We start from the raw sequence: 11084 nt of genomic DNA, 5'->3' as shown, positions 1-11084 counted from the left end.
GCCCATCGTCATGTGACTGCAACACATACAAAGCGTGATAACAAGCCGATCTGTATTTACTGTACTTCAGTTTCATATACCGATGCAAACGGCTTCTGGATATTGATTGGCATCTGGCTTCAAGGTAACACTATTATTATCATTGATCAGAAAAACAAGATGTACATAAATGATGATCAAGTATTTGATTTGATAGCAACCTATTAAGTCTATTACTTACTAATTACTCATTTCTGTTCTTATATGCATAACTCATTGTGTTGCGATTGCACGTTATTTGTACGTACGTTCCTTATTTTTCATGACTGACATGAGATTTGTCGTTTTGTTCTCATCTGATATGTTTAGGCTTGTAAAGACAGATGGCAGTGGGTAATACGAGCCTTTTAATATCATGCTTGATCATTGATCCCCGTGTCACATTTCTTTGCTGTCTGCAGTCGAACCTCTACAATGCTGAGGCTGCTGTTCCTCTGGGCTCTTCTGGAGTCTGTCAGCTCCCGCGGTTGTTCCTCGTTCTTCTGCCGGAAATCACACCGTGTGAGCGGGTCACGTTTTGGGGTTGACCCGGGCAAACCCCTGATGCTCACTCCCTACCTAGAGGAAGGCAAAATAGAAGAAGGCATGCTTGCTGTTTGCTCAGAATAATTTCAGTTCCTCTTCTTTCACTTTAATTTGCCTTCTGCTAAACAGAAAGTTAGACAGTCTATCACAACGTATGGAGAAGTTAGTGAGGGATTGATAGATCAGTTGACTTGGTTGTCCAAAATAAAATAATTTATAACTGCTATCATAAAGTTTCGGATTGATATGCTAATATGCTTATGTATTTCGGATGTGCAGCCAAAAAACTGAGTTTGGTGGGACCCCTTCCTGGTGCCAATGTCAAAAGTTACTCGGGATATCTCACTGTGAACAAGACCTACAGCAGTAACCTTTTCTTCTGGTTCTTCCCTGCCCAGGTAGTATAAAGTTATACATTTAGTTTTGTAACACATGAACAGCACTAAAGATAAGACTGATCTGCTGACTAGCTTCTGTGTCAGTTGGCAACACTTGAGTCAGGTGTTTTCAGAAGTCGCACTCAACAAATGACAGCATTATTTTCTGATTTAGTGATGTTACTGCTGTTGACTGCACACTTATTTATTGTAGCATGATTTTCTGTGTTTAGGAGAGACCTGAGACGGCTCCGGTGCTGCTGTGGCTGCAGGGAGGACCTGGAGGCACCTCCATGTTCGGCTTGTTTGTGGAGCATGGCCCGTATTTTGTACATAAGAACCTCACATGTGAGTACAAACGCCTGTATGCCATGTTACATTATGTTGATGGAGATTAGCATGTTTTTTCTGTGTCTTATGAACATTGTATTATAGATGTTGTTTTTTTTTGCTTAATAGTGAAACTCTACATTTCAGATATCAATGTGTTAAATTACCTTGGAAGCTTAGACTTTAACGCTTTGCTGTCTTTCTGCAGTGGGCTATAGGGATTTCCCCTGGACATCACGATACTCTGTTCTTTACATCGACAACCCGGTGAGTTTAGTGTATTTGAATTATTTCAGACTCAGATTGATATGTCTGCAAATGAGGGCTGTCGAAGTTAATATTCCCACATGTGATATATTAGATACTGTATGTACATTTCTTCCCAAGTGTTATGTGCAATTTTCTGCAAATCACTTTTATAGATAATGTCCTCATGAATTAAACCCATATGATATGTTTAACAAAAGTAGTTCGCTTAAGTCATTTTCACTTAATTCCTGAAAACATCTTTAGGAAAATGTGTTGTATTATTTCCCTTGTTTTTCATGCAATTTAAGAATATTTTTGTATTATTTTGTTTTTATAATTTTGAAGTGAGATAGGTAAAGAGCATTGTTGCATACATCTGAGCGTCTTTATATAGAGATGCACATATATTCTGTCGTGTGTGTCATCCACACAGAATCTAAGAATATAATTATTACACACATTATTTCTTTCTTTAAGAAGGAACTGAATAAATTAAATAAATCACATTTATTTGATCACTTGTCAGCCCTTCTGCACTCATATACTAATACAGTTTGTGTGACCAATGTATCTATGATAGGTTTTAATTAAATTATATATCTTAAATGGATATTTGTGGTTAATTTTTAAGGTTGGGACAGGATGGAGTTTCACTGAAGATGACCGAGGGTTCGCCCAAAACCAGGATGATGTGGGCAGAGACTTGTACAGGTACGATGGCAAAAGTTTACTGTATATCTAAGACAACGTGAGATGTATGTGCTAAATATTTGTTTGTTTTTTTCCTTGGCAGTGCCCTGACTCAGTTCTTCCAGATATTCAGTGAGTTCCAGTCTAATCCATTCTACGCTACAGGCGAGGTGAGGAAAGGGACCTCATTTTGGATTGATGCAATCAGAATCCAATTCTCTTGTACAGTCAAAATACTGTGTTGTTAACTATAATTAACTTTTAAAATCCATAGTCATATGCAGGAAAGTATGTTCCAGCCATTGGCTACTACATCCACAAGAACAATCCCTCTGCCAAAGTGAAGATTAACTTCAAAGGAGTGGCCATTGGAGATGGTCTGTGTGACCCTGAACTGGTGAATGAAAAGGATATTTTTTAAACACCTCAAGTGCCAGATAATTATGATTTACAGTAGTGCTATTGCTCTGAATTGGCACTGAGGCTTTATAAATATTACAGTATGACTTTTTGTAAAGCTGCTTTGAAACCATATGTATTGTGATAAATTTGACTTGACTTTGACCTGTGTTCATGGGTGGACTTTAATCTCTCTAATCCACTTTGTCTCAGATGCTGGGAGGTTATGCAGATTTCCTCTATCAGACGGGTCTCGTGGATGAGCTGCAGAGGCAGCATGTGCAGCAGCAGACGGATGCAGGAGTCAAGCTCATCCAGGAGCAGAGATGGGTCGAGGCCTTTGAGGTGAGTGTGATACAGTAGATCAGGGCACTGAGGCTTCTTCATTACATCAGTTCTGAAAACACCTCGTCTCTCCCTCAGGTTTTTGACAGTTTACTGAATGGTGATCTTGTTCCTTATCCCTCATACTTCCAAAACGTCACCGGGTGCACCAACTACTTCAACTACATGCAGTGTCAGGTGCACCAGTGTCACATATTTCATTACAAGCAAATGGATGGGAATGAGGTCTTCTTGATTTGAATGGCTAGTTTGTCTCATTCTGTGGTTTTTTTTCCTAAACAGGAACCTCCAGATCAGGAGTATTTTTCTGCGTTTGTGACTCTGCCAGATGTTCGTCGTTCCATCCACGTTGGTAATCTTACATTCAATGATGGCTCAGATGTTGAGAAGCATCTGCTTCAGGATGTCATGAAGTCCATCAAGCCCTGGTTGGGCGTCCTCATGGACAACTATAGAGTGAGGAAACAATTCCATTGTTTGTGTTGGGAGCTTTATGGCCTTTGTTAAATGATATAGTAACTCCTTCATCATATTTAATCCTTGGGTTTAGGGATGCACAATATATCAATACCATATTGATTATGGGTCAAAATTTGAGATTCTTTAAAGTGCCCCTATTATGGGGTATGAAAGGTTCATATTTTGATTTTGGGAGTCCCCAACAACAGGTCGACATGCATGCAAGGTCAAAAAATACTTTCATTGTCTTATAATATGCATTTATTTTTACCTTATGCCGAGTTCACACTGCACGATTTTAGCCCGATTTTTCACTCGCCGACAGGTTTTGCAAAATCGCCGACAAATGCCCGAAATTGGAGGCAAATCGGTGCTCGTTCACGCGAGTGACAATCACGCAGTGTGAATTATCAAAGACGCAATCTGAGGGAATCGCCGACGCCCGTGAAATATTTGGCATGCTAAATATCTGGAGCTGTCGGCGATTCACAGTCACGCTGTGTGAAAGGAGTTCTGACTGAAAAACACATTGGCGATGACCTACAGCCAATGAGAGACCGAGATACAGGGCAGCGGGAAGTTTGGGTAGTTTGCGGACCAGTGTTGCCAAATCCGCGATTGCCGCCGGTTGTTTTTTATGTCAGCAGGTTGAAGCGACCCCAAAAACGTGATATTTAGGCCCTGGAATGTGAATTGTACCAGGAGAACCCCGCCAAAAAAATTTGTATTTTACCCCCCGAACGCGATTTTTACTGGGGGACCCCCTCGAAAGGAATTGGGCTATTTTCAGGCTAGTTTTGAGTAGTAATTGGACGGGGGTTTTTTTGCGAAAACCTGGCAACCCTGCACCAGACAGAGCTGTCGGCGATTCTTCCTATTGTAAAGTCATGCAGTGTGTAACCTCCTGTCGTCATTCCATCGTGAAGTGTGAACACAGCAACAACTGAATGCTACCCCAGATAGTCGTTCAGTGTGAAACCAACAGTGATGCAACGTCTTTGAAAATCGTGCAGTGTGAACTCGGCGTTACTTGCTCAACGACTCCCAAAAGATTCGCGCAACGATTCATTTTTCCAAACCCCTCCTTTGCGTGACGCTAATCTGCGGTGATTGGTCCGATTGGTCTCATTTTCATTTCATCTCGCCTGTAATGCCTGATAAAGCAGCGTTTGTGAGCGCAGTGCTGCTTCGTGTACAACATTACCGGCGAAACAGCTATTTTTACCGCTCCAAAAGCGGCAACTAGTGGCAAAGAATAAATTAGCATTTTCATTCAGGCCAATGCAAAAAGACCAACAAGTAGGCGGACAATATGCTAATGTTTCATGTTGACGTCAACATGAAACGGCTTGGGATTCGTTTTAAAAACGACTCGTTTCATTGATTCAGAGTCGACTCTTTCTTTTGAGAGACAATAACTTTATACACGGTGCACTTTCAGATTTAAAACTTTGCAGGATGTTTTCATTCACTTAGAGCTGTGTTACACACTGCATGAAAGGTCATTTTCAAAAATCCATTATAGGGGCACTTTTAAGTTGAGTAAGTGTTTGTCTTGAAATATTGCCAACTATATAAAAGTTATTCTTACGTTTACTTTAAAAATGATTTCACAGCAAAAAGGCCTGAAGAGGACATTTGTAGAATTATACTAAAAGGCCTTTTATTTGCTAAAAAGTATATACTGTCAATGTAAAACTGCTTTTTCAGCAATGTTTTGATCATGCTGATAATTTAGATGCCTTAGAAATTTTCATATCAATTATGATACAGTAGGCGTTATAGGGTTAATATCCATTGTTGTTATATTGTACATTTATAACCTGTGCCATTTCAAATGATTGTATTTTTTATATTGAATATTCAAATGAATATTTTTAACTGATAATTAATCTGTTTATTCAGGCAAAATTATATCGAATTTCCAGCTATGACTTAAATACTATCAGATTATTGTTTTGGACAGATTTTTTAAATTGATAGAGTAGTTTGACAAGGAGAATAATTTATGGAAGTGGATTTAATATTTGGAATTTCAAGATCACATCATATATTCCAAACTCGCTGTATAAAGTTGGTCAGTGTTTTGCCTTGTGTTAAGTTACTTGAATTGCTTGTATTTTTAACGCAGTGTCCCTTGAATTATTAAAATTGAATAGACCCCATAGCTATAAAAACTCTCACTTAGGATTAATCTGTGGGATGGATTTGATCGTGTGTTCGCAGGTGTTGATCTACAGTGGACAGCTTGATGTCATCGTTGCAGCCCCTCTAACTGAGCGCTTCCTGCCCACAGTGAACTGGTCTGGAGCGGACGAGTATAAAAAAGCAGAGCGCTTCCACTGGAAAGTCCAGCCCAGTGATACTGAAGTGGCAGGTTACGTGCGACAAGTAGGAGAGTTCCTTCAGGTGAGGGTCTGCAGTATTGCTATATCAATATATTTAAATTATCAGCCAATATAGTATCTAATTTTAAAATGATGATCATTGGCTGAACACACAGCCTTGTCAGCAGATAAGAAACAAATATATTTTAATGTATAATTTCTCTGTTTTCTTCTCTGTAGGTAATTGTCAGGGGAGGCGGGCACATTTTGCCTTATGACCAACCAGAGAGATCGTTTGACATGATTGACAGATTCCTTTCTACAGATGGATTCTCATCACACTGACACACTAAATTCATATAGAATGCAAAGCAGGGGTGTCAAACTCAATTCCTGGAGGGCCGGAGCCCTGCAGAGTTTAAATAAAACACACCTGATCCAACTAATCAAGTCCTTCAGACTTATTTGAAAACAGGGTTGGAACACTGGGGCTCCGGCCCTCCAGGAATTGAGTTTTTGACACCCCTGATGTAAAGTGACCACTGAATGAATCGTTGTTCAGTTGTGTAATGTGTGTTTCAGTGCAGAAGTCTGTGTGCTATTATGAAAAAGGGTTAGGGGTTATATTTTTATTGCGCTACGTGTTAAGTGTCGGGGCTATGGTTTTATTGTACATGATCAATTTTTGATTAAAGTGTGATTTGATTATAATGTACTACCTATCTTGTTGTCTTTTGAATCCAGATGGATATTTTCATCTATTCAGTGTGATGATCGTTACTTTTAGTTAGCTATGCCAGCATAATTATTCACTCCTTGTATCTGCACAGCTAGCAAAAGAAATAAATACAACAACAAACAGTGACACTTTTGTTATTAACTAGTTGGTTTTTAGCATGAATATTACCAGCATGTTAGCTGTTTATTAGTACTTACAAAGCACATATTAATGCCTTACTCTGCATGACCATATTTTAGATCCCTTACTCCGATCCCATACCTAACCTTAACGACTACCTTACTATTAATAAACAGTAAATTAATAGTTTATTGAGACGGACGTCGTAGTTAATGAGAATTAGTCCCCAGACTAAAGTGTGACCAATAACAGCCTCTATTAGTATGTTAGTTTTCTTACAGGGCGTGCAATGCTGTACTGTAAACTGTAGAATAAAAGATGTGCTTCAGTGCATACAGAAGATGAGAGGAAGAAGCAAGAAAGGAAATAACAGAGGTAGACATTCAAGACTGGTATGAACTACTTTAACAGGAAGGAAACAGGTTCATTTTATATTAGGATTGGAAATCAAAAATAGGCTAGATAGAATATATAGATTCGCCAATAGCACACCATGCCAAAAATAATGAAACGCATTTATATTTAATGAAGTGTCTTGAACTTTTAGCCGTTTGTGTCCTCGGTGTTTTTAACAGCATTTTCTTCGTGTGTCCGGCAGGGGGCGACAGCTGGCTGTATAAAAAAAAACAAAAACGAATATTTCATATTGGTAGTTGTTACTTATAAAATCTATGTGGCATTTATCCTATGAATGTACGCGTTTTCTACAATTAATGTCTTAAATGTATATGGCACTTGTATTACTTCATGCTAAATTTTTTGTTTTTTAATGTCAATTTTTATATTGCTGGTTGTTTGGCCATGATAATGTTAAGGTTTTTGCAACCAGTCAGTCCTATTCAAACATTACTGTTTTCAACCTTTTATTTTTTTTTAAATATATATATATATAATATATAAATAATAATAATGATGATAAGAACATCATCATCATCCATCATCATCATAATCATAATCCTCATTATTATTATTATTATTATTATTATTAATCATAGAATTAAATTATTATAATTTATAATTTACAGTATGTGATAACTTATTTAAAAATATTATTTATATAAATTATATAAATAAAGGTACAAAGTTGTCTCTTGAAGGGTTCTGCAGTGACAAGTTGTAAGGTACACACCTTTCTTGGACATTTTTTCTAAACATGTATGTGACAGTATTTTATCAATGTATTTAGTGCATAAATATTGAGCAAAATAAGTGTTCATTTATTTATTTTGGTATATATGCTATTGGCTACTTTATATTGTAATGTCCAATGTGTGCATCTGTATCAAAATCCAGGGGACCCTAGTACATTAAATAATCAAATAAAAATTGAACGCTTGTGATTGTCACCTTCAGAAGTACTCTGCAGACTAAAGCTCTAGTTCTCATGCAAAACATGAAAGAAAAATGTGAAAAGCAGTACTTGAAAATGTCAATACCGCAATCTTATATTTTTAATGTTAACAAGCTGCATGTTTTGTAAGTGACAAAATCATGAATTGGCAGAGCTTTGTTACAGAACAAGTGCTTTATTTTCATATTGTAATATAGCTGTTGTGATCTCACATCTGTACATTTGCATAAACACAAACTGTTCAAGGCATTAATAAACATAAAATATACAAAGTTATGCAAGCGTGTGTGAATTCATGAATTCAATATGCGTAGCAAACAATGCAATGTTTCAGCTCTGAAATGAACAGGCAAACATTTGTAGACTGCAAGTGCTATGCAAACATTATTTACAAACAAGTACCAAACATGTACTCCTTTCAAAAAGAAAGGTGGTTGCATTACGGGAACAAGATTACAAAAATGTATGAAAATTTATACAATATTTATAGTTTTGTGGCAATGATACATTTATAGTTTTATTACTGTGTATTCATTGTCCTCCACCTAAAATATTTATATTTTTAAACTATGCACACAAAAGCACATATATACTCACGCGCACACAAAAAAACACTCCCTCCGTTTTATAAGAATGCTATTACAAAAGACATCCATCCAACATCCTAACAAGGACTGATGCCAAATCAAATTTGAGATTAATGCTTGTTACTCACTGGGAGTAAGTGAAATATTTCCAGTTCAGTGTGTTCTTGTATGTTATGTTGCTTGGGTAAGAGATGACGTGGCCCTGCGTAGATACGCTCCTGACCTTGCTTTGAAGTGTAAAGATGCAGGAGATTAACTACAATGCAACTTTAGACAGTTTAAAGTCCTCCATAGAGATCCAAACTGCTTTTTAGCAAGCCCCTCCCACCATATTATTACATCATCACATAGGGTTAAACACTGCAAAACTTGTGAGTGTGAAGTCTGAGATGTCAACGAGACTGAAAATGCATGCGTGCACAGATCTCAAGTTAACTTTCAAGCTCACAATCCAAAAACATTGAAACTCACACCCTTTGTGGGCATCAGAATCCCATTCGAAACCACATTATGATGCTACATGCACAGAAAACATTGAGTTACTTAAAGGGACAGTTCACCCAAAAAAAATTGATCATCATTTCAGGTGTGGTCACATTGGGTAAAAAAGGTACATTGTCTATTGACGTCTGTGTAAGCTGTGCTTTATACATCTATACACTATTGACACTTTAAAACCAAGCAGTTTCTGTTCTGGTCAGTGCAGTGAATCAGTTGCAAAATCTGTGTAGGGAAACCTTTCTCCATCACACGAAATTCCTGTTCTCATGGATTCCTGTTGAAATGACTGGATTTCGTCCAACAAAAATTTGGTGAACAACAGTAAATGTAATTGTAACAGTAAAGAACATATTTTGACAAATGCTTTAGCGTGTTTTTGTCCGTGCTGTGAAAGTTAATGGGGGTCCAAAAGTTTCAAGAACCAAAAAATAAATAAAGCTAGCGTAAAACGAATCCAATCAACTCCAGTCTTCTGAAACGATACTATCACTGAAGAAAGCAAAGTGGTTATTCGCTCTCAAATCAAATCAATGATTTTGATTCAATGAATCACCATACAGTATTTAATCAATGATTTTATATTTTACACTACCTTTACATCCTTTTCGAAGTTTGCAACGTTTGGACCCCATTGACATTCACTGTATGGACAAAACTGTAAAAAGTTCTTCAAAATATGTTCTTTTGTGTTCTGCAGAAAAAAGTTAAGAAAGATACAAGTATGCAATGAAATGAGGGTGAGTAAATGATGACAATGTTCATTTTTGGGTGAACTATCCTATGTGAATTATGCTGGGAAACAACCAAACCACCATCAGGTCCAACAAAATCAACAATAAAAGCACAATCATGTTTCCAGTTCACCTCGATGTCACCCATTTCACAGTGTGACAAACAGGTTTTATCTAAAGGGACAGTTTTAAGTCTTAAAGCTACAGGAGCACCTCCAAAACCCAAGCCTTCAGGGTTCGAATTGTGTCCTTCTTGGGGTGATCCTTTCAAGGGTCCAATCCCATTGGTCCGTACAAGTTGCGTTACTCCATAGATTGACAGTGGCTGGCTCTCGCTGGTGTGGGAACTGGGAATCGCTGAGTCTTCTATATGGCTATTCCATCCTCTGCTGCTCACAGAGGTCAAAGTGCATAGACAGCTACAAGACTTCCACCTCTCAATGTGGAGGTCGTTTTGCACGCTCTTGTTCCAAACACAGTGCTACGAGGCAAGGCGAAGGGAATCAATATGTTCCATTTAGGAGGGATGAAAATTCCTCTACAAACTGTGAAAAACATGAAACAGAGTTCTGAGCTTAGCTGCTGGAAAAAAGGCCCTTTTCTCTCCTCGTGATGCTAAGACATTTCCAGCTTGCCTGTATTCTCATCACAGGCCTCCTTGGTTCAAGAAGGTAGAAAAGTCCTTTAATACCAAAATGAGTCCGGAACAAAACAGTGTCCACAATAAAACACTAGTAGTTAGTCTTTCCAAAAAAATCTAAACAATGTCAAGACCTTGATAAATGCAATCAAGGTATTACTAAGGACTGACATTCTTCCCTCTGTGAGTATTTAAGACGTATTCAGGCACATAGTGACATTTGGAAAGCAGTATCTAGATCGGTCTAGATCAGTAACTGTGTAGAAATAGTAAAATGCTACATTTTCGCAGCGGAGAAAAACTAAAGTGGACCATATTGCGTCATTATTTGCAATTAGACAAGGAAAATGCAACTTAGGTCCGTGACACACCAAGCCAACAGTTGGCTGTCTGCTAACGCCAGGCCGTCATTAACGTCATTGGTGGCTTTTTGGCCGATTGAGCAAGTTGGTGAGAAAGAACCAGCGCGCAAGAAGAAAAACAAAAGTTACGAAAACAAGCAAATAACTCAAGTCAAGAGGCCGCACACAGATGGCTGTTCTAATTTTACAACGTCCAACCTGAGCATTCCAGTATGCAAATATTTTCATAATGATATGGCAACGAAAAATCTCTGAAATGAAGAAAGTTGTAAGAAACACTGCTTTGTTTATGGTTTGTATTTCTGTAGTCCTA

At 37.8% G+C, this 11084-nt stretch overlaps 1 protein-coding gene across 1 annotated transcript; it reads left to right on the top strand.

Annotated features, from left to right (window-relative positions):
* On the top strand, positions 1-6455 carry LOC107550833 (probable serine carboxypeptidase CPVL). The gene is made up of 13 exons (XM_016232229.1): positions 1-124; positions 441-622; positions 844-962; positions 1175-1289; positions 1480-1538; positions 2152-2231; positions 2314-2380; positions 2485-2607; positions 2823-2954; positions 3033-3131; positions 3237-3410; positions 5640-5822; positions 5981-6455. The coding sequence occupies exons 2-13, from the start codon at positions 454-456 to the stop codon at positions 6083-6085; spliced, it is 1425 nt and encodes a 474-aa protein (XP_016087715.1). The 5' UTR covers positions 1-124; positions 441-453; the 3' UTR covers positions 6086-6455.
* Positions 6456-11084: the final 4629 nt, after the last annotated feature.

This window comes from Sinocyclocheilus grahami, unplaced genomic scaffold (assembly GCF_001515645.1).
Source record: "Sinocyclocheilus grahami isolate Dianchi unplaced genomic scaffold, SAMN03320097.WGS_v1.1 scaffold408.1, whole genome shotgun sequence".
NCBI classification, from domain to species: Eukaryota; Metazoa; Chordata; class Actinopteri; order Cypriniformes; family Cyprinidae; genus Sinocyclocheilus; species Sinocyclocheilus grahami.
The sequence above is the reverse complement of the archived record's forward strand: the minus strand, read 5'-3'. Positions and strand labels throughout refer to the sequence as shown.